The 27,386-nt window shown below is 38.3% G+C and overlaps 1 protein-coding gene across 12 annotated transcripts in view; it reads right to left on the bottom strand.

The window, feature by feature from the left end:
• NF1 (neurofibromin 1) overlaps window positions 1-26,312 on the bottom strand; it is a 240,627-nt gene extending 214,315 nt beyond the window's left edge. For 5 of the 12 annotated variants that reach the window (XM_070482735.1, XM_070482740.1, XM_070482741.1 and 2 more), the window contains exon 1: window positions 25,859-26,312. In XM_070482735.1, the coding sequence (XP_070338836.1) occupies window positions 25,859-25,918 (60 nt within the window). In that variant the 5' untranslated portion in view covers window positions 25,919-26,312. Of the gene's footprint in view, window positions 1-18,925; window positions 19,025-25,858 lie in introns of those variants that run through there. The other 7 variants (XM_070482733.1, XM_070482744.1, XM_070482738.1 and 4 more) reach the window with 4 other exon arrangements.
• Window positions 26,313-27,386: the final 1,074 nt, after the last annotated feature.

The following is a 27,386-nucleotide window of genomic DNA, read 5'->3' as shown; positions in this document are numbered from 1 at the left end:
CAGGATCCGAACCAGCAAACCCCGGGCCACCAAAGCGGAACGTGTGAACTTAACTGCTGCACCACCAGGCCGGCCCCTACTCAGCTCTAAAAAGGAAGGAAATTATGACATATGTTACAACATGGATGAACCTTAAGGACATTAATGCCAAGTGACATAAGCGAATCACAAAAAGACATATACTGTATGCTTCCATTTAGATGAAGTACCTAGAATAGTCAAATTTAGAGACACACACAGAATGCTGGTTGCCAGGAGCTGGGGGAGGGAAGAATGAGGCAAAGCGGTTTAATGGGTATAGAGTTTCAGTTTTGCAAGAAGCTAAGAACTCTGGAGAATTCTGCACAAGGTGAATGTACTTAACACTACTGAACTATACACTTAGAAACGGTTAAGATGGTAAATTTTATGTTATGTATATTTTACCACTATTAAAAATAAAATTTAAAAGTCTTAAAAAAGAACAGCAGAATAAACCTAAGGAAGGAAAATAATAAGAGCAAAATTAACAAAACAGAAAACAGACAATAAAATTAACCAAAGCTAAGAATTGTGTCTTTGAAAATACAAATGAAATACACAAACAGAAAAAAATCAATCAAGAAAAAAATAAAGGAACAAATAAACATTAGGAGTGAAAACAGAACATAACTTCACTTCTCACAGAGATTAAATAGATCATAAAAAGGTATTAGGAACAACTTTTGAGTTGAAATGGACATTCTTAGAAAAATACAATTTATCAAAACTCATTTAAGAAAAAAGAATCAGGATAGTCTGACAATTCAAGAAACAAAATGCATGGTTTAAAATTTTCCCTCAGAACTGGTGCAGCCACTGTGGAAAACAGTATAGAGATTTCTCAAAATATTAAAAATAGAAATACCATAAGACCCAGCTATCTCACTACTGGGTATTTACCCAAAGAACTGGAAATCAACAATTCAAAGAGACTTATGCACCCCTATGTTCATTGAGCATTATTCACAATAGCCAAGATGTGCAAGCAACCCAAATGCCCATTGATGGATGATTGGATAAAGACGATGTGGTATATATACAATGGAATACTACTCAGCCATAAAAAAAGACAAAATCGTCCCATTTGCAACCACATGGATGAACCTTGAGGGCATCATGTTAAGTGAAATATGCCAGAAAGAGAAAGACAAACACCATGTGATTTCACTTGTATATGGAACATAAACAAATACATGGACAAAGAGAATAAATCAGTGGTTACCAAGGGAAGGGGGTGGAGGGTGGGCACAAGGGGTGAAGGGGCATACGTATAAGCTGTATGACAAACAACAATGTACAACTGAAATCTCACTATGTTATAAACTATTACTACCACATGAGAAAACAAAAAACTTCCCTCAAGAAAGTACTAAGCCCAGACAGTTCTACTGGAGAGTTCTGCCAGACTTTGAATCAACACATAATTCCAAGACCGCATAAACATGCACAGAATATTAAAAAATAAGCTCCCCAATGATTTTATACAGCTAGAATAACCTTGATATGGAAACAAAACAAGAAAGGAAAATTACAAATCAATCTTACTCAACATAGATGCAAACATCCTAAACAAAATATCAGTAAATTTAATCCAGCAAACAATGTTTGGGGTTTTTTTTCACAACTTTATTTTTCTTCTAGTTTCATGGAATAGTTCAACATCAGCATGTACCTCATTTTGAACACAAACAGACCCTCACAGTGTGGCATGGTACGGACGTACTGGAACTTGATTTGTTTTTTTGTGGGTTCTTTTGTCCAGTATTTTTTGGGTTGTGTGCTGGTTTTTTTGTGGGTTTTTCTGGTGAGGATGATTGGCCTGGAACTAACATCTGTTGCCAATTTTTCTCTTTTTGCTTGAGAAAGATAGTCTCTGAGCCAAGATCTGTGCCAATCTTCCTCTATTTTGCACGTGGGAAGCCACCATAGCATGGCTTGATGAGCGGTGTGTAAGTCTGCACCCAGGATCCGAACCGGTGAACTTGGGCTGCCCAAGCAGAGCGCACAAACTTAACCACTGGGCCAGCCCCCAATGTTTTTTAAAATTATACATTTCAATCAAGAACTGCCCCAGGAAGGCCAGGTTGATATAATTATTAGAAATCAGAAAATAATGACAAACTATAAACAGATGAAAGGAAGAAAAATTATACAATCACCTCAATGGAGGCTGAATAAGCAGCTGATAATACTCAATATCCATTCAAGAATTTTTAGGGGCCAGCCTGGTGACACAGTGGTTAAGTTTACACACTCCACTTCAGGGCCCCAGGGTTCACCGGTTCAGATCCTGGGTGCAGATCTACACACCACCCATCAAGCCATGCTGTGGCAGCACCCACATAGAAGAACTAGGAGGACTTACAACTAGGGCATACAACTATGTACTGGACCTTTGGGGAGAAAAAAAAGAAGATCGGCAAGAGATGTTAGCACAGGGCCAATCTTCCTTACCAAAAAAGGTAAAATAAAGAAAAAAAAAGAAATTTTAAACTTAGCAATCTAGAAGAGAACTTCCTTAATTTAATAAGATCATTTATTTAAAAAAACCTTAGAAACACTATATTTAACAGTGAAATAATACAGGCTTCTTTCCTTTTTAGATCAAAAACAAGACACAGATGCCCACTGCCACCACTCCTATTCGACACTGAAAAACCTCAATGGGTTCATAAAGAAAAAGAGAAAACAGTTTTAAGATTGAAAATGAAAAAACAAAACTGGAACTATTTACAGATGATTCATGGTCTATACAGAAAAATCCAAAAGAAACTAGAGACAAATCAATAAAAGTGAAGAGCTGCTGGATACAAAAACAAAATACTAAAGTTAGTCACATTTCTATACACAATCAGAAAATGCAATTAAAAAAAATACCATGTACAAAGAGTAACAAAAGAATTCTAGGAAAAATTCTGACATTTGATGTACAAGTTCTTTACATAAGGAGAAAATTATAAAATGTAATTGAAATGAGTTTTTTAAAGATAAAATAGAAATATATACTATATTCTTAAATAAGAAACCTCAGTATCATAATGATGCCAATCAATTCTCCCCAACTTGATAAGTTGATTCTAAAACCAATATGGAAAAGCACTGCCATAACTTTTCTTGAAGAAAAGCTTCGAGGATTTGCCATATTTGATATTAAGACTTATTAAAAGCTATGGTAATTATGATAAATAATCAAGTGGGTTACTGGGACTAGGACAGAAAGCAGAATGAAGAGCCCAGAAACTAAGCCCATGCATATAAGGAAACTTAGGTTTCAACTGAGCAAGCACTGCAGATCACAGGGGAAAGAATGGACTACTCAATAAATAGGTTGGAACGATCAGTTATTTGTTATCACACGGGGAAAAAAAAGAAACTGGATCCTTACACAAAAGTAAGTCGATGTAGGTTAAAGACTTCAATGTGAAAGTGAAAAGTGGGGAAAAAAAACTTATAGAAAAGAATAAAGAAGAGTATCTTAATATGTCAGGGAAGGAACGGAATGATATATACCAAAAATAAAAAAATAAAATAATACAAATCATAAAAGACTGATAAATTCAGCAATATTAAAACTAACAACATTAATCACTAAAAGATATGAGGAGGATCAAAATCCAATCATAAATTGAAAAGATATTTGCAACAAGTGTAAATATCAAGAATTAGATATAAACCATATAAAAATTACAATGACTCAATCAGGAAAAATCAACCCAAATAAAAAATGAACAAATATATATATACACATAGATATTTCACAGAATAAGAAACAAACAGTGCATGAATATCTGAAAAGAAGCTGGACCTCATCAGTAGACTAGGAAATACAGGTTCAAATTACAATGATATACCATTTCTTACCCACCAGATAAATAAAAAATTAAAAGGACAGACAATACCAAGTGTTGGAAAGGACAGAGAGTAACAGTAACGCTTATACATTGCTGGTGGGGGTGTCAACTGGTTCAATCACTTTAAAACATAATTTGGCATTACCTACTAAAGCTGAAAAAGCCCAGAGCCTTATTCTTCTCCAAAACATATACTCTAAATTCCTGCACATGCATAAGAGACACGTATAAGAATGTACGTAAGCAGCATTGTTAATAACAGCAAAAACCTAGAAACAATCCAAATGTTTATCATTGATAGCATGGATATACAAACTGCAGCATATTCGAATAATGAAATACTGTATAGCAGTAAAATGAATGAACTACATACAACACCAGCCGGCCCTACTGGTCTAGGGGTTAAGATCCTGCTCTCTCACTGCCTCCGCTTGGGTTCATTCCCCAGTCAGGGAACGAGACCACCTGCCCATCAGTTGTCATACTCAGGCAGCTGCATGTTGCTGAAAGCTACATAGTATTTCAAAGAGCAGCAGGGTCACCCATGGTGGACAGGTTTCAGCGGAGCTTCTAGACTAAGACAGACTAGGAAGAAGGACTTGGCCACCCACTTCCAAAATACTGGCCATGAGAACCCCATGAACAGCAGCAGAGCATTGTCTGATACAGCACCAGACGACGAGAGGATGGTGCATAAAGACTGGGCAGGGCTCCACTCTGCTGTACACAGGGTTGCTAGGAGTCAAAACTGACTCAGCACTAACAACAACAACATACAACACCCTGGATGACACTGAAAAAATCATGCCTACAAAAGAAACTAGAAAAATACTTACAGTACTACTCCATCATATAAAGATAAAAAACAGGCAAATAATACAATTTTAGGGAGATATACTGTAAAGAAAAGCAAGGGAAATTTTTTAATGCAATTCAGGATAGTGGTGGGAGAACAGTAAGAAAAGGAATGTGATTTGGACCATGCAGGGGTTTCTAAGGTGTTGATAAGGTACTTCTTAATCTGAATTTGGATTGACATGTGTTCATTGTATTATTTTTGTAACTACAAACTGTACAAACATGTTCCATATATTCTTGTATATATAAGTTTCACAATACATTTTAAGTCAGAGATAAAAACTACTAGAGAATACATGCAAATACATGCTTCCTGAAGAATTATTTGTAAAGTAAAAAAATAAACAAACCTGGAAACAAACTAAGTGTTCCTCTATAGCAGAAATAAACTGACATTCATACAATGGAATATTACACATGCAGTCAAACTGAATCAAGTAAATGTGCATGTAAAACCATGGATCAAATCTAAAACTGTAATAGGTTTAAAAAGCAAGTGTAGAGAATACTTACAGTATGCTTTTCATGTAAAAATGTTAGACTATAATGACTGTTTTTTGTTGTGTTTTGCTTTTTTGGTGAGGAAGATTGGCCCTGAGCTAACATCTGTTGCCAATCTTCCTCTTTTTTCTTTTTTCCCCCCAAAGCCCCAGTGCACAGTTGTGTATCCTAGTTGTAAGTCCTCCTAGGTCTTCTATGTGGGATGCCGCCACATTATTAAACAGAGCCATACACTTGCTGTTACTCCTGACAATCAATATTCACAAGTTATGATTTTCTAATTCAACAGAAATAAAAAGTAAGAAAAAGAATAGTGCAGAAGTTGACCTACACTAAACTCAAGGTATCCGTTACTGAGCTGGACAGAGACACTGATGAAATATTGCATATGGTATCATTCCTCTCACAAACATCAACATGATCACTATGTTTTATTTTTATTTTAAAATTGTCATGATTTTCCCTAAAACTGTTGATTTAAGAACTACAAATGTTAAATTTTTTTTAAATGGCCAAATGCCTAGGCTTCACCAGCCTAATCTTAAAGGGAGATACTTCCCCTACCTAAAGTCAATTTGGCCTGATTCTGACTCTCAGTTCTTGGGAGGTAAATGACTTCTTAGAAATCTCATGTTGTATCTTAAAAAGCCATGCAAATTTTGCATTCTATCCTATAATATAGCCATATTTGTTTAAATTTAAAAATTTTTCCCAAAAAAATCTAAGTAAAATATGTTCCAAAAAGACTGCCCAAAGTATGCTTAAGTGTTGGAGCCTAGCACACCAGTCTGGACTTAGGTTACACATAAGCATGAGAAACATAGTATGCAACTTATGTAGAGTTTACAGTACTAAATATTAATTCCCACACATGAAGCCCAAAGGAGAAAGAAGAAAAAAAAAGTACCACTTCAAAAATCACTATTAAAATACAGGAAGTTTGTATAAACAAAATAAATTTTAAAAGTACGTGAATTATTTGGGCAATTGCTACTGACAAACTTGAATACAGACCATGTATTAAAGAGAAAAGTATTGTTATCAATGTCAAGTTTCCTGACTTTGATAATTGTACTCTAGTTAAGTAAGAGAGGTCTTTCCTTATTCTTAAGACACACAAATATTTAGGAGTAAAGGAACATGATGCCTACAACTTACTGTCAAATGCATCCTCCATACACACACACACATATGGACAGAGAGAGAGAATGAATAATAAAACACAAAACAAATGGAGCAAAATATAAACAACTGGTACATCTGGGTCAAGGATATATGGGACTTTTTATACAACTGTTGCAACTTTTCTGTAAGTTTTAAATTATTCGACATTTTACAAGTACTTAAACAGCACTGGCAGCCCCAGAACTCCAAGGTAGCACTGACCTACCAAAACAATCTGCCTTCAGGTCATCATTTTGGCTAATATTTAAATTATATTCAACTGTGAAAATTATGTTCCAAATACAATTCTTTAAGAAGCCCATCAACCGAATTTCTGAATCATCCCTTTTTCTGGTTGTGTGAAGAATAATGCAGTTGATGTTAAAAATGAAAATGGACGTCCAAATAGCAGAGTCCAAACAGGCACAACTACATGTGGATGATGTCTACCTTTGGAATCCAAATTTTTAAGAACATATTAACAAAATATTCTAGCATAATTCACAAATTGTAAATTTTATTAAATTAAAAATTGCAGAAGTAGAGTCAGCACAGTCAGTGGACATTCCAACCCAGGCTTCACCTCCTTCCTGAGGCTGAGAAAACCGTTCTCGAATGGCAAAGATTCTGTGTGCTAGTTGTAACACGACATTTAAAACAATCCTAAACTCATTCCAGGGAAGGAAGAGGCTTTTCAAATCACAGTTCAAGCACCTGCCACCGTGCATAGTTTACAACTTAACTTAGTTCAAGCCAGAAGCCTGAGCTATTTAGTCATGTACTAACGGCCGTTTGTTACCATCAGGCTGAATGAAAGAGAATTTCATTCATAAAAAGAGAAAGATACAGTTTAAAATAAACTTGGAAACATCATGAAGAGGAGGATAAAGCCAATAGATACTCAGCTTCCAGGCTTAAGTCCTATTGACTTCACATTGAGATGAACTACTAGTCTACTTGTAACTATTTTCTCCCCGTGCCAAAATGATTTCATTATGGTCAATCAGAAAGAAAAATCAGTTGATATTACAAAATATATACTTTACATAATAATCTTCAATTTATCTGAAAACTAATACACAAATTAAATTAGAGGTGCAAAGGCTCTTTTGATTCCTAAGTAGACAACGATTTAAGAACACAAGGCAAGTCATATTAGATATTTGAGCCAACAGTCCCCCTTCAAGAAAATTAAAACAAGGAACTTATCTTACAGCAGAAGAAGTACAGAAATGGGCTTGTGGGTCTTGGAATTCACTGGTCTCACCACACACGCTACCACACGGAAGCAGCTGATCTAAGAATAATAGAAAGGCCCGCTGGAGACTCAGTTACAACGCTAGTCGGAGACCAAATCCTCAAGTACATGCTTTGAACGAACAACCAGATAAAATGTTGTCTTTCCCACAGCCAGAATATATATGTCTGAGAATCAAGGGGTGTAGGTAGAACTGGTTTCTCTCACTATTATCCCTAAAAACCTTATTAACGGAATTTTTGCTTCCAGTACCTACAACTTTGATATCTGCTGGTTTTGAGGCCTTGGTTCCTAAGGAAAGAATGATTCCACCAGGTTCCACTGAATTGGGAAGTTGAAACTGGTTCATGATCACATGGCTCTGTGACATTAAATCAGGATTTCTCACCCTCAGCACCACTGACATTTTGAACTTGATAACGCTTTGCTGTTGAGGCCTGTTCTGTGCATTCTAAGATGCTTGGCAGAATCTCTAACTTCTACCTACTAGATGCCAGTAGCAACACTGCCCCCAAGTCAGTCAAGTAAAAATACCTCTAGACATTGCCAAATGTCCCCTGGGAGGCAAAAGTGACCTCAGTTGAGAGCCACTACAATAAATCAACAGGCAAATAAGAGGGTCATTCTACTAGCTGAGGTTAATTCATCTGGGTTACCTAAGAGATACTGGACCAATGCTATATAAGGGGGACAGGGAGGGCTGTCTGGAACCCCAAGCATTCTATGAAATACCTCTCATACATGTATAATAGTAAAAGTTAATGGAAAATACGCACACAAAGCAGGACCACTGAGGACTCTCATGTTCTTCACTAATGAAGGTTTGGGTTACCCCACCAGCTGAGGTCCTGAATGAGGGCAAAGGAAACATGGAATGGGCAACAGAGAAAAGTTTTAAAGATGAATGATAATCTCTCAACTAGTTAACAAAGCAAGGTCTACAGCAGTTATACATATTTTCTTCTTTGGTTATTATAGAGGATTTTGCATGAGTGTACAAACCAATTTCTTCTTTCTTCTCCTTCTCAATGTTATACTAATTTTATTAGTAAAAGTTAACTTTACAATTTAGTCTTTAAGTAGCAGGATATTCAGAAGGAGTATGAATTTGAGGCATAATTAACATAGCCTAAAAATGGATAGTGTGAATGTCACCCAGAAATGGATACAATGAATTTTGAGACTTTGCTCCTCAATTTGGGAAGAGGGTAAAGAGGTCTTCATTTTTACAAAGAAGACTTCCATCTTAGGCAAAAGCATAGTGTCTTCTGAAAACAAGATCAAATATCTGTGTAAAGGCACGTATGGCTGCTCAGCAGCCAAAGGGGTGGCCTGTGCCAATTGCTAAGTTGTCTTCTCATCTTCACACCTATCCTTCTGTACTTTGTTTTCTGATGGTGAGGTTACTGTGCAAACTACAGTTCTCCTTTGCCAGCTGGCCCCTTGTTAAGGCTCTGCCAAAGGGACACTAAAGAGTCACGGTAAGACCGTAGGAGGGACAAAGGACTTGATTCTTCCTGTTTGCTTCTTGTTCCTGTCAGCATCACCCCAGCTGAATTTTTCTGCACAATCTAATAACAGGACTCCCTACATTTATTCGAGTTTCTAGAGGTCAAGCAGAGAACTAGACTGCCAAATATGTTCAGCTGACTTCTGTGAGATACAATCAAAATTGTCCTTTGAAAAACACAAACCCTATGGCCTCATTAAAAACAAACAAGATCAATAAACAAAAATCAAGGCACTTCTATATATTAGTAACAATCAAAAACTGAAATTAAAAAATAATACCTGTTAAAATGGCAGTCCTCTCAAAACTGGTCTACAGGTTCAACACAATCCCTATCAAAATAGGTTTTACGGAAATTGACAAACTGATCCTAAACTGTACATGGACACGCAAAGTACCTACACCAGCTAAAACAATCTTGAGAAAGAGCGACAAAGCTGGAGGATTTACAATACCTGATTTCAAATTTTACTATAAAGTACAATAATCAAGACTATGTGGATTGGCAAAACAAGAGGCATATAGAATCATACCAAGCACAAAAACTAACTAAAAATGAGTCACAGGCCTAAGTGTAAAACCTAAAATAATAAAGTTTCTAGAAAACTTGGAGGAAAATCTGTGACCTTGAATTAGACAAAGCTTTCTTAGATAAACCATCAAAACATGTTCTTTTTAGAAAAATTGATAAATTGGACTGCAGTAAAATTAAAGACGTTTGCTTCCAAAATGAGGAAACAAAAAAGCGAGAAACTGGGAGAAAATATTTGCATACCACATATCTCATAAAGGACTTGTATTCAGGATACGTTACAAACTCTTAAAGCTCAATAATAAAAAACCTCCAATTTGGGGGCCAGCCCGGTGGCATAGTTGTTAAGTTGGCACAGTCTGCTTCAGCAGCCTGGGATTTGCAGGTTCGGATTCCAGACGCAGACCTACACACCACTCATCAAGCCACACTGTAGTAGTATCCGACATACAAAATACAGGAAGACTGGCAAGGTGTTAGCTCAGGGCCAAACAACCTCACAAATACAAAAAAACCCCTCCAATTTTTAAAAACTGGGCAAATTCGATTTGAACATACACTTCATTAAAGAAAATATTCAGATAGTAAATAAGCACATGAAAAGATGCTCAATATCATCAATCATTAAAGAAAGGCAAATGAAAACCATAATGATATACCACTTTACACCCACTAGGATGGCTATAATTAAAATTTTTTAAAAGGAAAATAAGTGTTGGTAGGGATGTGGAGCAACTGGAACTCTCATATACTGTTGTAAAATGATACAATCACTTTGGAAAACAATGACTGGCAGCTTCTTAAAAAGTTAAACGCACACCCACCATATGACCCAGCCATTCCATTCCCTCATATACACATAAGAGAAATGAAAGTATATGTCCACACAAAGTTGTGTATGAAGCTTCAAGACAAGCTTGATGTGTAATAGCTAAAACCTGGAGCAACCCAAATATCTATCAACAGGTGAATGAATAAACAATTTGTGATATACCCATTGAGCAAAAACAGCTCAGTGGTTGCCCAGGGATGAGATGGAGGTAGGAACGGATTATGAGGGCTGGAGGAAACTTTTTCGGGTGGTATATATGTTCATTATCTTGACTGTAGTGATGTTATCACAGGTTTACAAGTATATCAAAACTCATCAAATTGTACATTTTTAAATAGGCACAGTTTGTTTATTGTGTGGCAAATTTGCCTTAACAAAGCTGTAGAAAGTCTATTATTCTAGAATAAAAAATAAAATTCCTAAAATAAAGTTCCTAAAAAGTTCCAGTAAAGTACCTAAGAGCAGGGAAAAAGAAGAGGCAATAGTTTTCTATATTTATTCATATTGGGTGTACATTTACTCATATTATACCCAATTAGGTGCTGTTTGTTATTTCCTATATTTTCAGCCTTCCACTTGAGACATTTCCCTTCTGCCTAAAGAACTTCTTTAGTAATTCTTACAGAGCAGGTCTGCTGGTGATTAATTCTCTCAGCTTTTCTTCGTCTAAAAATGTCTTTATTTCACCTTCATTTCTGAAGGATATTTCTGCTGGGAATGAAATTCTAACTTAGCAGTTTTTTCTTTCAACACTTTAAAAATGTCTTTCCATTATTCCCCAGTTTCCACAGTTGTGTTCAAAAGTCAGCCATCAGATACATTATTGTTCCCTCAAAAGTACAGGCATACCTTGGAGATACCGCAGGTTCAGTTCCAGACCACCACAAGAAAGCAATTATCACAACAAAGCAAGTCCCAGGAATTTTTTGGTTTCCCAGTGCATTTAAAAGTTATTTTCACACTATACTGTAGTCTATTAAGTGTGCAAAAGCATTATGTCTAAAAGAAAATGTACATATCTTAATTAAAAAATACTTTGTTGCTAAAAAAGGCTAACCATCATCTGAGCTTTCAGCAAGTCATAATCTTTTTGCTGGTGGAGGGTCTTGTAAAAAATGCAGTATCTGGGGCCAGCCCAGTGGTGCAGCTGTTACGTTTGCACATTCCACTTTGGCAGCCTGGGGTTCGCCGGTTCAGATCCCAGGTGAGAACATGGCACCACTTGCCGTGCCATGCTAAAGTAGAGGAAGATGGGCATGGATGTTAGCTCAGGGCCAGTCTTCCTCAGCAAAAAGAGGAGGATTGGCAGCAGATGTTAGTGCAGGGCTAATCTTCCTCAAAAAAAAAAATGCAATAGCTGCAAAATGCAATAAAGCAAAGCGCACTAAAACAAGGTATGCCTGTGATGTGTCTTTTTTCTCCTTCTGGTTGCTTTTAAGAGTTCTCTTTGTCTCTAGTTTTCAACAGTTCCATTAAGACATGCCTAAGTGTACTTTTCTTTTTATTCTTCCTTCTAGAAGTTTGCTAAGCTACTTGAATCTGTGGGTTAATATCTTTCATCAGTTTTGGAAAACGTCTTACCATTCTCTCTTCAAATATTTGCTCCCATGCTAATCTCCTCTACTTCTTGGTCTCCAATTACACATTATTTGACTTACGAGTGGTACACATCTCTCTTAGGTTCTGTCCCACTTTTTCCATTCTTTTCTCTCCCTGTGGTTCAAACTGGATATTTTCCATTGACTTGTCCACAAGTTCTTTAATCTTGTCCTTGGTGTGTATAGTCTGCTATTAAATCCACCCAATGAATAACTGATTTCAGATACTGTGGGCTTTTTGTTGTTGTGGGTTTTTGTTTTGTTTTTAATGTGCCAGGCACTGTACTAAGCCCCAGGACTACAGCAGTGAACAAGACATAGTCCCTGCTCTCATGGAACTTAAATAGTATATATTCAATTGACATGTTTTCCCTTTGTTTTCTGGAGGTTTTTTTGAAAAATGAAGAGTAGGGCAAGGGATGGAACAAGGTCCTAGAGTCCTGCACCAAAGTTTTCTAATTGACATATAAATGAATGACCTTAAGCAACCAATGTTATGATTTTGATTTCTAGGATATATTTAATTCCTTTCTATAGATTCCAACTCTCTATGGAAATTCTCCAACTTTTCACCCATTTTGTCCATCTTTTCCTGTATTTCCTTCAGCATATAGTTATTTTAAAGTTCTTGTCTGCTGATTTCAATTAAACATGGGTCTAATTCTATAGTTTATTTTTCTTCTTGATTATGGATCAAAGGTTCCTGCCTTTTCAAATGTTTAGAAATTGTTCATTGTATGCTGGATATCGTAAATGAAAGAACCTCAGAAACTCCAGAATATATCTTCCCAGTGAGGGTTCTCCATTTACTCTATTAAGCAAAAGGGATGAGAGAATCCATTCAGGAATTGAACTGTGTCAGGGCTATGCTGCAGTTTTAGCAAGATTCAGTTCATCTCTGGTTCATCTTTCTTCGTCAGTCTATGTCCAGAATCACAAATGTCTCACTTCTTCTATCCCTCAAATTTCAATTCATCTAGTCATTATTACTTCTACAGCCCTCTAATATTTTTTAAAATATGATTTTTAAAGTGCATCCAGTTTTTTTCTACTTGTTGCAGTGGTATAGATGACTATACCTACTAAACACTACCCAGAAGCTGCAGTCTCCCTGCATATCATACAGCAGTGATTCACAAACCCAGCTTTACATCAAAATGACCTAGGGAGATTTTTTGAAGGACAATCCATTGTCCATACCTCTACAAGTCGTAGATGTTCAGTGGGGCCAGGAAATCTATACTTTTAAGAAGAGTCTTAAGTGATTTGGTAAAGCTGGCATTTCTAAAGAAACCAATGTGCCTGTACCAGTTGTTCTCTACTCCCCTCCCCTAGAGCTCAGTAATGATAAGGACATTTAAGAAAGAACATATACTACATAAATAGACAAATTGACAGAAGACTATAAAAACAGTTAAAAGTCAGAATAACTAAAGATTTTAAAGATAAAATGTTAAAATAAATATTTAAAGGCTTTTAAAAATATATTACGATCAAGAGGAAGAGGAAGGAAGGACAAGAACCACTAATTAGACTATTTGGTATAATACCAATAGGAGATTAAAAGCAGAACTATCCAATTCAATTTTACTCCTGATTGTTCTGGCAGAAAACAAAATGATCTTCAAGTCTGAAAAAGAGCATTATTGAGAATGACCAGAACTCTTAGATAAAGCATAAAGACTCCACCCACCTGCTTTATCTGACTGTGAGTCTGCAGGAACTAATCCAAGGATACAGATAGAAACTTGGAAAGATGATAAGGGAAATGCTGTCAGCAAACTTTGAGAGCTCGTGAAAAACAGAAAGGTGCCAGGCTGGGAATGAGAAAATGTTGCCCCAACTGTCAAAACACGGGTGGGTCGAGGTAGAAAGGTGATTTCAGTACTATGGACTTAATTTAATGTCAACATCCAGATAATTCTAAGACTGATTATTATGCGGATGACTTTTAAGCACTTATAGAAAACAGCAGCATTTACTAATGAAACCTTACTTGCATAAAGCAAGTTTACAAAGTACCCTCAGATATATTACCTCCTATCTTTGATTGGCACAGAACCCTGTGAAAATGGGCAGGTAGGATTATGTCCCCTCCTGAACCCACACACACTCTTCAAAATATTAGGAATCTAGGGCTCAGATTGCTTGACTTGCCCAGGTTAACTCATTCCTCAGTAGAAAATTAGGCCTCAAACTCAAGTCTTCTGATTCCTAACTGAGTACTGTTTTTATATCACACAGCTCTTAAAGCCAGCATGAGTTAAGAATAAGCCATGCTGAAATATGATAACTGGGATTGCTTCAAAACAATGGAGAGGTGCTGAGCAGAGAATGGGTAGGAGTATGGATGAAATAAAATTGAGTACAAGCTGGGTAATGGGTACATGGGGATTCATTTATAATCATCTCTCCTATTTTTGTATATGTTTAAAACTTTTCATAATAAAACAAAAAAATAACACATGTACATACATGACAATTAACATTCTTTGATAGGTTTACTATAGTGGTAATCAGATGAATACCAAAAATATAGTGTACCTGCAGCTCAGCATTTTTTAAGCCTTTTTTTAAATCTCACATAACACTCTCACGTACAAAAATACTGAAAGTAAGGATGAAAAATGGTATGCCTGAGTATTGACCACCATTGCACCAACAGGAAAACAACCAGAATGGTAAAATGTCTTGAAAATATGTCCTACGAGAAATGGTTGAATGCATAGTATTTTTCCTGAAAAGAAAAAACAAACAAGGAATACTTAACCTCTGTCTTCAAATATTTTTAAAGTAAAGGGACAAACCTACTCTGCAAAGTTATAGAGGACACGAGAAGACTCAAGGAGGCCAAATGCCAAACTTTGCTACTCTTGCCACTCTTCCTTAGGGCTCAGGAACCGTGCACGTGCTACTCACTAACAAACCTTGTCACAGTCGCCTACCAATTCTCTAGATATTTTCCCCCACCACCAAAACAATTTGGCTCCTGGCTCAGTTTCTCCTCTACCTCACATCCACCAGCACCTGGGTCTCACATAGCTTAGTGTTCTCTGACAAAATACAGGACTTCCAATTAAAGTTGAATTTCAGATAAACATGAGCCATTTTTTTAGTATAAGTATATCCCATGCAATATTTGAGAAATATTTACACTAAACATTTATTCACTGTTTATCTGAAATTCACATTTAACTGGGCATTCTATATTTCTATTTGCTAAATCTGGAAACCCTAATCTAGGTGACTTCAAAGTCTAGGTGGACCAGCTATCCAACAACTGGTCCTTTACCTCCCTTGACCTCCCCATTTCTAGTGACTATGACCATAATAAAGATATGGTCTCCAAATTTAGCTGAGTCCTTGATACTGCCCGATATTGCTACATGTCCCTAAACTGCACTCACTCTCTCATTTACCTCAACAGCTATTATAAATCAAACCCATTCTTTTCTTCTGTATCATCTCAAGCTCTAATTTCACCACCTGAATTTAGATCCCTATCTTCTTCTACCTCCTACGGTTCCTCATTCCATCACTTCCCTTTATTATATTCTTCAACCTCTCCCACTAAAAGATAAGCCATTAGATGAAATTATATTCGCTCAAGGCCTTCAAAAGAGAGTTTAAACATTTTAGTACGGCATACAAGAATGACCCTACAAGAGTCACAACTCAGTTCAGGCTTCACCTTCTCTGACAAGTTCTCTCCAACCACCAATCTAAATTAAGTGCTCTTCTTATACACTCCCATTATACTTTACGCATCTATCATAATATTTACCATAATTTTCTTATTGTCTTTCTCCCTTACTAGACTTTGGGTTCCTTGGGACCAAGAGCCATGTCTTGTCTTTATTTCTCCAGCATTTACCACAATGCTCAGCATCTACCATAAATAGCAGGCACTTAAACGTTTACTGATCAAATAAGACAGATAAGGTTCAATTTAAGGGAAGAGTTTCTATTACAGTTCTACTAATGGAATGGGTTTCCTTGAGATGTAGCATCCCTGGTCACCCAGATGGCAAAATAAGATTGCATATCATGATATTATTTCTAACAGACAAGAAAAAAAGAAGGATTTAACCTAGCCTTTAACGGGACTAGTTAAATTTTGTGTGGTCCAACCATACAACCATCCTTGAAAACTCTAAACCAATAGATGTGTCAAGGAGACTGCTCTTGTGGGCATATCATGGTCCCCTCTCACCTAGACAGCTGAATGCACCGTAACAAGCTCTTACACTTTAATCATCTTACTATATTCACCTCACTCAGATCCTACTCTTACGTTAACCTTCCATTGCTAGAAATTGAGACTGTAATTTCTTACATTAATACAGTCTAGTCATATTTTATAAAGTACCATGTATTGACTTTGTTACTGATTGCTCTTCTGATGATAAAAACAATGCTCAGCATAGAAAATTCAAAATTTATTTTTAAAATATTAATAAAAAAATAAAAATTACATATAATCCCTTAAAATTTTTAAATCATACAAAAGAAAATATAATCATATGGGCAAACACTCACATTATACTGTTAAAACAGCAGATTATAAAACAATGTATCTCATTCAATTCCAACAACCTAACAATAACAGCAGCTAACATTTACTGGGCTCCTTCTATGTGCCAGAAACTGTGTCACACGCTTTACATATGTTTCCTAATTTAAATCTCACAACCACCTCTGTGAAGTAGGTAATATTATTGACCTTCTTTTACAAGTGAAGAAACTGAAGCTTCAAGAAGTTAAGTAACGTGGCCAAGGGCTAGTAAGCAGTGGCAAAGCCGGAGCCCAGGAATTCAAACCCAGGGTGTCTGATTTCAGAATCAACACACTTAACTACATACATCAAAATTTTAACTGTGGTTCTATCTGAGTCATGGTATTATAAATGACTTTTATTGATTTTTTTGTGATTTTGCTGCATTTCCATATTTCTACAATGAACACGAACTACCACTGTATTTTTTTTTTTTAAATAAATGTCCAAGGAGAGGTGGGACAATCATCTGTCAGGGCTATAAGAGCAGAAGTAGATTTAAATAATGTCAGATTCCTTCTAACTAAGGATCTGTTAGTGACTGGAATTGTTTTTTTCAGAAGACCGACTCTAAAAAGTGAAACAAAAATCAATCCGTTTTAGGAATTATAAAAGTTTTGGCCTGTCAGATCATATTTCTCCTGTTTTACAGATAATGAAACAGCTCAGAATTTAGATTTACAGAACGTCACAAAGGTAGTTCATGTCAGGGCAGAAACCAGAACACAGGTCTTCACTGATCTTTGTGCCAACATTTGACCACAACAAAACCTCCTCTTTCCCATTCCCTACTGCAAATTCACTTATCAGAGGCCAAACCCGAAACATAACAGGAAATACAAATGCTTCTTTCCCACCCCCCCTCAGTCCACTACCCTAAAGGAAGAAGACTTGCCTGGAGCATAAAGGGAAAACATTTTCCCAGCCCTGAGCTGGGACAGAAGTGAGAGGCACTGGTAAAGACGGCAGATTTGGAAAGACACTCCAAAAGACAAGACGAATGATTTGAGAGTTGTTCTGGGGGGGCAAAAGCTGGAAACGTACACAAAACAAGTAAAAAAAAGAAAAAGAAAACCAGAAATACCCAGGAATCCAATAGGATAAGGCACTCAAATACTACCAAAGTTTAAAAGGCTGCCCCAAATTTAATCAAACCTCAGTGGAATGTTCTTAGAGTATGACAACCAACTTTACAAAACTGGACTATGAAATGTTAACATAAAAGAATAACGTCAATACATAATCCCATATTTATAATTGGATATTCCTGTTGATATTCTCACAAATTCCATTCTCTGTCAGAATTCAACTCTCCTCATTTAAAAATCTGCAGTTAGTATAATACAATTTATATAACTAAATAAAAGGGGGGCAAGTTTCAACTTCTCCTAACTGCCAGGGAAGCTTCAGTACGGTGAAAAGAAAGATAAATAATGCGCTGAAGGATATAATGTTTAAAACTTATGCCTATTTCTAACACATGACCAACCAAAAAAGATTTCTAGATACTCTCATATGAACACAATAGGGAAAATGTAACATCTCATCTTTGAAGAAGCAATAATACATTCCTCACTTTACATATTTGTACTATCTGTTTATAAAATTTAGACCTTTTTTTGTAAAGCTCTATTTATTGAAAAGTTACTGCTCTAAGGATTAAGACACCCACACTCTAGTTTAAACTCAATTAAGTACCTGTCATATGATTGTGAACAAGTTGCTTTGCCTCTCTAGTTTTATTTTTTCTCACAGAGTGGAAATAATAATCACCAAACTAAAGAAGAGAGAGAAAAATACTGCACAAAATGATAATCACAGTAATACACTTTTATGACTATTTACAGCTTCCTTTCATGTAAAAGATTCATACCTAAGACACTAAACAAGCCTAGGATGTGAGCAGGGCAGGTATCATCTCCATTTTACAGATGAAAACAGAAAACTGAAGTTCAGAGAGGTCAAATGACTTGCCCAAGGCCAAAGTTGTCCAGTCAAAAGCTCTTTCTCTTGCTACATAGTATACTGCCATCACAAATTTGAGGTGGTAAGAGTTATTCTCTCATGCCCAAATTACAATGAGGGCTACCCCCAAAAAAGCCGTCAATAATTAAACAGAAAAGGGGCACTTGAGACTGTTATGAGCCATAATTACCCAAGAGGTCACTATGGGTATAAAACTATGATTAAAAATAAGGTAAATAAAAGTCCTTTAAAGTAAATTTCTAAAAGTCCTGATACTTACTACATTAACTTCATGCCTCTTGCACTAGAGACACCACTCTGCTTGGGGAATGTGAAGTGGCAGGGAGAAAGATTTCATCAGGAAAAGTTAAGTAAGTTCCTGAAATTCAATAGGATAACACAGTCAAAGCTATAAAATATGAATAGAGGCAGGCAACAGCTTGTAGACTGTAGTGGCAACCCTAAGCCAAACCAAACGAGTGCCAGGCTGTGGTTTAAAGAAAATATGCAATCTGGAAGTTTGCACCTCAAGTTATTGCTACTACAAAGGAATTAGTACCATGTATAGTAAAAATATGTAAAGTTTTAAAGGATAATCTCAATTCTTCATTATATTGGAATGGGATTCCATATTAGCTTGTGGCTTTCTTGTCTCAACAGAAGCTCTTTCGATGATATAGTCAATGGCTCAAAAGCTACTCTCAGAGAACCAAACAATATAACTACATATCACAGGCACCTAACATCTGAAGTGGGCAAATATGTAGCCTACTGCAGGCACCTCAGGAAACTTTAATGAGGGCACTATCAACTCCAGTTACCTATGTTCTACAATGTTAAAATTTTCTTCCCCACAACCTCTCAGACTGCTCTGTTTACTGAAGGCTCTATCACATAGTATGACAGAGAAATTTACAAATTGCTGAACCCTTAAATCTAATTCACAGTGTCTACAACGTAAAACACTTTAACTTTTCTGTTCTTCAAAGTCAAAACAAACTTTGTCTCATCATTCCCTCTCCACCCCCAAGAAAAATGAGACATTCTAAAAGACGTCAGATGAAATAAGACAATGCTTTTATAAATACAAGTCAATCCTCTGCAAAGAGCGAGCTTAAGATGGCCATATTCGACTTGAGTAGCGATTCCAAGACTTTTAACAGTTTAAGCTGACCACAAACCTCCTCTTCTACTTCTTCTATACAACATCCTCTTCCTTAAACTTCCTTTAAAAAATGAGTCTTCCTATATCTCCTGTGTCTTGTCTTATACACAGACACACACAAAACCCCCAATAAGAACAGACTGAGGCCTAAGAAACACGTTTTTACTTAATACATTGCTCATCCTTAAAAGCATGTTATTATAATGCAACAATATAAAGTATACAGAGCCCCATAACATCAAATTTGAAGGCTAAAACAAAAATGTCTTATAGCAGTCTGAGTATTTTAAAGAACAAAGATGCAAAAATGATGCATGTTTACTACTGTGTTATATCACTAACCTTTCCTTTAAGGACAAAATTCTCCATGCTAAACATATCAAAACAAACAAACAAAGAAAACAGGAAGCATATTTAAGAATCTACTTTCCTATTGGTCAAAAAGTCAAATAAAAAGAAGTGTAGCAATATTTAAAATCAAATATAACAATATTGTTGGCCCAATTCACACAACACCTTTTGACATTTTTCTATTACACTTCCAAACTTGAAGAGCCATATAACACGTATACCACAAATTAGATGATAAAGCAAAAAAACAGATCGATTATGGACATCCATGATATATTACATAAGGATACTCTCAGTACCCTAAGTATTTGTCAATGAATGCTAAAGTTAGACACATGTCGGCCAAGGTACAAACGGGTGGAATATCCAGATACTAGGTAATCTCCCTTATTTATTATTGTGAAAACCCGATAATCAGTAAGCTGTAAAGAACATGTATAAATCTTACATTTGAATAATTTCAGACTTTTCAAAGTGTTTCATGTTCATTAGCCTACCCAAGCATTGCAAAAAATTTCCTTATGTAGAGACTTACAAATAAAAGCAAGTGACAAATCCAAGATCTCAAAAGTAGTTAATCAGATCTGAAACTTGATTCAAAAACATGTGAGCTCTACAGGAGGAAATATAAATACATACAAGTTCCTCCTTAAAGCTTTTTTTTTTTAAAAAAAAAAACTCTTCCTAGTTAAAATATCACTAACTTATAAGACGTAGGCTATTATAAACACTAAATTAAAATTTCATTATTTACGTTTAAAACAAAGCAAAAATTACCACTCCTTTTAGCCAGTCTACCTTTCAACCAGGAGTCATAGGAAAAACATCCCATCAATAATGCACTGTGCACTCATAACTGTGCTGGGCATTGGGGTGACTATAAGAGAATTCTAACAGAGGCTTCTTGCTTTTCACAAAGTTTATACTCTATTTGATAAAAAGATAAGAGAAAAGAAAACAATGCTAAGCTGTGTTCCACCAACCCTCCTGAGGGGAGAAATTTTACAGGGTGATTCTGCAGAACCCCAAGTGACAAGCACACCAACAGGTGAGATTGCTGTTAGTTTAGTCTTAAAAGGATTTTGTGGGAAAATGAAGCTTGAGCCAGACACTGAAGGACGGACACGCATTAGAAAAGCACAAAGGAGGAACGAAAGCTTTCAGGCTGGGACGGGCATAAACAAAGGCAGAGAAGCAGGAATAAGCATGAAACATACAGAAGAGACTGAGCCAATCCTCCTGGATCATAGGTGCATGCTGAGGCATAATGAGAAATTCTTTGGTAAATTAAGTGGGGTCAGCTCCCAACTGACTGTTGTGGCACAGGGAGAAGCTGTTAAAATATTAAAATCATCGCATATCTAAACTAGAAAGAGAACCTCAGAGATTTTTCTAGTCAATTCTTTTCCAACAGATGAGGAAATCTAGGATCCATAGAGATCTAATGGCTAGCACAAAGACAGAGGCAGTAAATAGAACAAAATTTAGACCCCTGTTTAAAAGCTCCAGTTCAGTGATGGGCAGCATGGAATGACAGAGAAAGCATATCTGTCCAAGGGTCGATGAGAACATCAATATATAAGGATCTGCAAGCATACATACAAGACAATACTGTGTCTTGGGAATTAGAGGAGACTGGTTTCCAAGAGTAATGGAACACCGCAGTGGCATTGCAGTTGAGCAAAAACCACTATGTTTTACCAGAAGGACTCACTTTCAAGAAGGCGGCAATCCAGAAGGAAAGCAGAGGCAGAAGCTAGTTTTCAGAGAATTATAAAAGAAACGGGTGGACAAACAGCCCAGACAGCAGGTATCTAGCAACAAAAGGAGGAAAAAGATTGATCCACAGAGAGAAAGCTACAGGACCAAGTAAATGTTTAAGAGAAAAGAAACCTTAGTGAGTTTGAAGGTGAAAAGGAAGGAACTCACATAAAAAAAGACTAAATTAGATGCTAGATAATGGGGGGAGGAGAGTAAAGGAGCACAGGGAACTCACTGAGGACCAGTAGGAAGAAACATTTTTAAAAGATGAGCTCCAGAATAAAAAATAAGTATTTTTTCCACTCACCATAAAAGACCCCTGACCAAAAGAGTATTCATTTTCAACTACTTATAAGGCCCTATAAAAATGGTAGACCAGGCTTTAAGAACAGGGCTAGGAGATTCTTTTTTAAGTCCAAAACAGCTTCAAAGTCTTACAAATCTATCTATTTAGCCAATTAACATGTGGATTGTAACTTCAAAGACACTTGCCCATCAGTTTATATATGAGTTTTACACCACATATTCAAAGGACATTCTCAATAGCATTCAACTTACAACCACCAATATGCTATCATTACAAAACAAAAATCAGACTTTATTCTCCATGTTTTTAAAAATGATTTTTTTTGGCTTTAGACTGTTTTTCTTTGACCAGATATGGAAAATATAAGTGGTTAAATGAATATATTTACAACAAATCATTTGGGGACACCTTTTTTCAATTTCTTTAAAAAATTTTTTTAATTAAAAAAAAAAAAACCTTCAAATGACCACAGTTTTCCTTTACTCCCTTTCAGAAACAAAGCCCCACAGAGACTGGTGGGGCAAACAGAGCTAGGTGGGGCATGTAAGAAGCTTCTCTAACTTGTTAAGTAAACTAATGAGCTACAATTTAAAGCTAGACACCTAAAATTTGCAAATTTCAATTTAGAAACTTACTATCCAGCACCATAAAGGCAGGTCAAGGAGAAGCAGAAGATATAACTGATACATTTAGCTCTGGCTGTCCACCTTTGCAACTGCTATTTCCCTAATCAAGCAGGTAATTACTTTTTAAATTGGTAAGACATTCAATTTAGGCCATAAATATTAGGTTTAGGTGCAATACTAACAGGTTACAGGAATTTTATTTTACCCACTTGGAAACAAGGACTTGAGCTCAAAGTGTCAAGATGGAACACTACCACTTCTTTTAACTGGGTCTACTGCACCAAGTTGCTGAGCCATACCCATCAGAGTACGATATGTAATCAGCAGTGGCTAGTAATGCATTTCTGCTTTAATCACCACAAATATTAGAAGTCCAACCAAAACATCAATTTAATCATAAACAGAGTTGCCATCTTTAAACACGCACATGCTCTCTGGCTCCACTACACATGTCTTAGCTGCAATACAAAGCAGCAGCTTGACCCCCCTGGACCCAGTGAAACAAAGTATAGACAATATATCCAAAATTTAAAACTTTTAGAAATAGTTAAAATGTGTAAGACTCTTCAATGAATCTCTCTCACTACATGCACGGCTTTCTCTCCCCTCAATAAGAATGTAAACTTGTCTCTCTTAACTATACCTAATGGATTATTAAAACAAGTCCTGTGAGATACATATCAGAAAAAGTATCCCTACTTGTCCAGCATTCAATACTTTTCATACTGAGGCTCTTATTAGGTCTGCTATGTGACCTTGGAAAGTCATTTAACCTCTCTGTGCCTCAGTTTTCTCACTTTCCAACCTCAAAGTGAACTCTAATTTGAATTACACATTTATTACTCCTATAATAAATTAATGTATATAAGTACCTTATGTTAAACACCAACAATCCCTATACTTTCATATCTCAAAGTCAGTGGCCTTATCCTTGCAAGAGAAAAACGTGAGGAATTTTTTGTCCTATAACTTTCTCTTAATTATAACATAATATATAAAAAATGCTTCTGTTTAAAACTTTTACGTCCTTAATTTTTAACAGATGGTTGTAAGTTTGATCCCATAATATATATAACAAAGCAAACAACAAAGACTAAGGTCTTTTAACACAGGGGGTAAAAAGAAGGAAACATTTACTTGCATTACTGCACATGTAATCAAAATCATTTCTCTTTTAAAATTTAGAGAACTATCTTTTCCTATGTGGCAGATAAGCCTAGAGATCAACAGGTAAGAAGTGAAAAAATACAGATAAAAAAATTAACCAGAAAAAAATGTGTTTTAATTGGGAACAACAATTATGGTACGAGTCCTTCAAATTCCTGGATGCAGATTATGCTGTCCACAAGGTTCAGCTCTGGGGTTCTTCCATGTGCCTTTTAAATCCTCTTTTAAAGTCACACAGAGAAAGTCTTCTCTATCAAGTTTTAAATCTAATGCTCTATCAATAATACAATCCAATATATGCAGTAACATTTTACTTCCTCCAACTAAACTGGGTATAGTTGGTTTAGATGCGTGTTGGTCTGGAAGCAGAAAGATGAGAGAAACAACTCCTTCAGTCTCCGACATCCTTGTAATTCTATTGTATCTATGCAGTATCTTCTGAATTCCTCTGCCTATTCCCAAATACCTTTCAGGCAGGTCAGAAACACTGAGTCCTGTAAGGAAATGTGCATGGATCAAAGAGAAGAGGAGCCCTTCTCTTCCCTCTATTCAGCCCCCATAATCAGTTTTATGATTATATCCAGAAAACAAAATAGATTGACTCATTCTTAAACAGTTCCTCATCACAGGAAGCCCACACTACAGCCACAAAACGCATCCCTTTAAACCATCCCCAACCACCTACAGCAACACAAAGTTAAAACCAATTCCCACTGACCAAAAGCTACGTGTGCATTCATTCTGATCAGCCCCAGGATTTAGTGTGTGAAGCTCAGGGAATACAAAGTCACCTCCCCAAGCTATGAAACTTTTTTTTTTCCCATCCCAAATATTCTCAATGAAAGTTCTCTTGTCAACCAAGAGGTGAGAGTTAAAAACGACAACAACAAAACACTAGCAGAGCGATCGGTTCCAGGACCACATCCCAGCTGTCTTTGCTCTCTGTTCTCAGTGGCTCAGATGCAGTTTCCCACTTTCCTTTCATCCTTCTCCCCTCAGCTCCCAAGATTCTCACTCAAGACAGCAACATTCACATTCTCAGACCGCTGGCAAAATAAAGGGAGAAACTGCCACTATCAAAGCAGCAAAAAGGGGGGAAATATTTCAGGATCAGGAGGGAACAAGAACCACGGTTTCCACTGCAACCGGCAGTGTAAGAGCCAGTCCTGTGTCATCAGGATATGGGGGGACGCCCGTATGGGGCATCAAAAAGATGTGCAGTGTGTGCACTTGGAGCTGGGGCAGGCTGAGACGATGGAGCAGAAAGTAGGAAAACCTGCGCTTTCCCTGCCTCCTTCTACTCTTCCCCCTCCAAGAGAGGAAGCTGAAGAAACTGGGGGAGGGGCGGGATGTGATCGTTCTCCTATTGGGGGTACACAAAATGGGCCTGAGAGTTCCTTCAGTCACTCACCCCCAGGGAGGAGGTCCCCAGAGGCAAGAGGAAACCCCTAAGTGTTACCCACCTCCGTTCAAAAAAAAAAAAAAAAAGTAAGGGTGGGGGGATGATTAAATCCAGATGGAGAGCCCCTGAAAGCGCCCCCCGGTCACTCATCCCCATTAGCCAGCGGAAGGGCCGGGATAAAGGGGATGGAGGGTCGGAGGGGTGGTCAGGGACAGGCCCCACCCCCCAACTTGGGAGGGAAGGGGACCCCGAGCTGCCCGCCGTCCCCTCCCTCCGCGCACCTCCCCCCAGGCCACCCCCACTTATTCCCCCGTCCTTTCCTCCCGGGCGCGCGGGGGCCGCGGGGGAGGCGGCGGCTCCTTCCTCCCCTCACCCACTCCGCCCCCGCCCCCACCCCACCCGCTCCCACCGCCCGCCGGCCGCGGGCCCGTTACCTGCTCGTCGAAGCGGCTGACCACGGCCTGGACCCATTCCACCGGCCTGTGCGCGGCCATGTCCGCCCCGCGGCTGGGGGGCGGCGGAGGCACGGGTCGGCCGGCGCCCAGGGCAGGGAGGAGGGCGGGGAGCGGGGGTTGAGGTGAGCGCAGAGGCGAGGAGAGGGGCTGAGGAGTGCGGGCGCCCAGCGTTCCCACGGGGGTGGGGATGGGGGGCCTGCGCCGAGCCGGGAGGGGGAGAGGGGAAGGGGGCGTCGGCGAGGAGGCTGGGGGGAGGGGGGCGGGGGAGGGGGACCCGGGGAGGGGAGGGGGCCTCTTGGTCGCTCTCCCCACTAGCGCCGTCTCCCCACAGCCATCACAGTCCGAGACGCCGCCATGACACCCCACCGGAAGTGGGATCCTTTCCACGGCCCGGGGAGAGGGAGAGCGAGCGAGCTCGAGATTGAGAGCGCGGCTGGGAAAGGGGAGGGGGAAGCGAGAGGGCAGGGGCCCTGCCGCGCATGCGCCCGCGCCGGCCGGTTTCATTAATGAAAAAGCGAGTCCTCCTGGAGGTGACGTCACCTAAGTCCTCAGGGCCGCGAGGCGCGCGTCCCTCCTCCCCGCCCGGCTCACCTAGACTCCGGCTCTGGGTTCAGCGGGCGAGAGTCCGAGCCGCCCCGGGAGCATCCGCTCCCATCCCCACCGCCACCTCGGGCTCCCCCTCCCCCGCAGGCCTCCGGGTTTGGATTGCTCCCCGGGTTGGAAGTTAGGGCGCCCCGGGGCTAGCGTTTCTCCCTGGCGCGCCGCTCTGTGCCGCTGCTTTTCTGGTGGAGGCTGTGCAGAGTCCCTCTCTGCCTTAAGTTCTCACAATACAAGGCACGCAATCCCAGGTTTTCAGGTCCTTCGTAACTGCTATAGACTGCTGAGAAACAGGAAAAAGTAAGGCCAAGAGAGATTCAGTGATTTTTTTTTTTTTAGCGTTCTCTTAAATCCCAATGCTACTAGACCCAGTGGCAGTCAAAGTACTTAAATTCCGGAATCCCAGTCCAGACTTCCTCTGGTGAACTGATAGGCACCCAACTTAACAAAACTTTTGCACAGCTGATAATAGAAAGGTTCAGGTTTCACCGTCCTCCAAAAGCCTTGAAGGGCTTTGCATACATTATTGATTCAACATATTCATCATCTCATTTAAATCTTTCAACGAGCCTTTCCAATAGGTATCATTACCCTCATCTAACTGATGAGGCTGGGTCACAAGAGGTTCGGTGATTTGCCCGAAGTCACAGAGTTGGTAGGTGGCAGAGGCGGGAAGCAAACCCGGGTGATTTGACCCCAAAGACAATGAAGACAGACTGTAGCTCTGCTGAAACAAAGGCATTCTGTATACCCCCAAGACCAAAGTTGAATGATTTCATGTGGAATTGGTTTATGCCAGTTTTCCAGGAAGAGGATTACATCTAAAACAATGGATGATCTATCTATATCCGACACGAACCTCAGAATGCGTTATTTTTAAGTTGATCTTCCTTAATAGCCTTTACTTAGG

This window comes from Equus asinus, chromosome 13 (assembly GCF_041296235.1).
Source record: "Equus asinus isolate D_3611 breed Donkey chromosome 13, EquAss-T2T_v2, whole genome shotgun sequence".
NCBI lineage: Eukaryota > Metazoa > Chordata > Mammalia > Perissodactyla > Equidae > Equus > Equus asinus.
The sequence above is the reverse complement of the archived record's forward strand: the minus strand, read 5'-3'. Positions and strand labels throughout refer to the sequence as shown.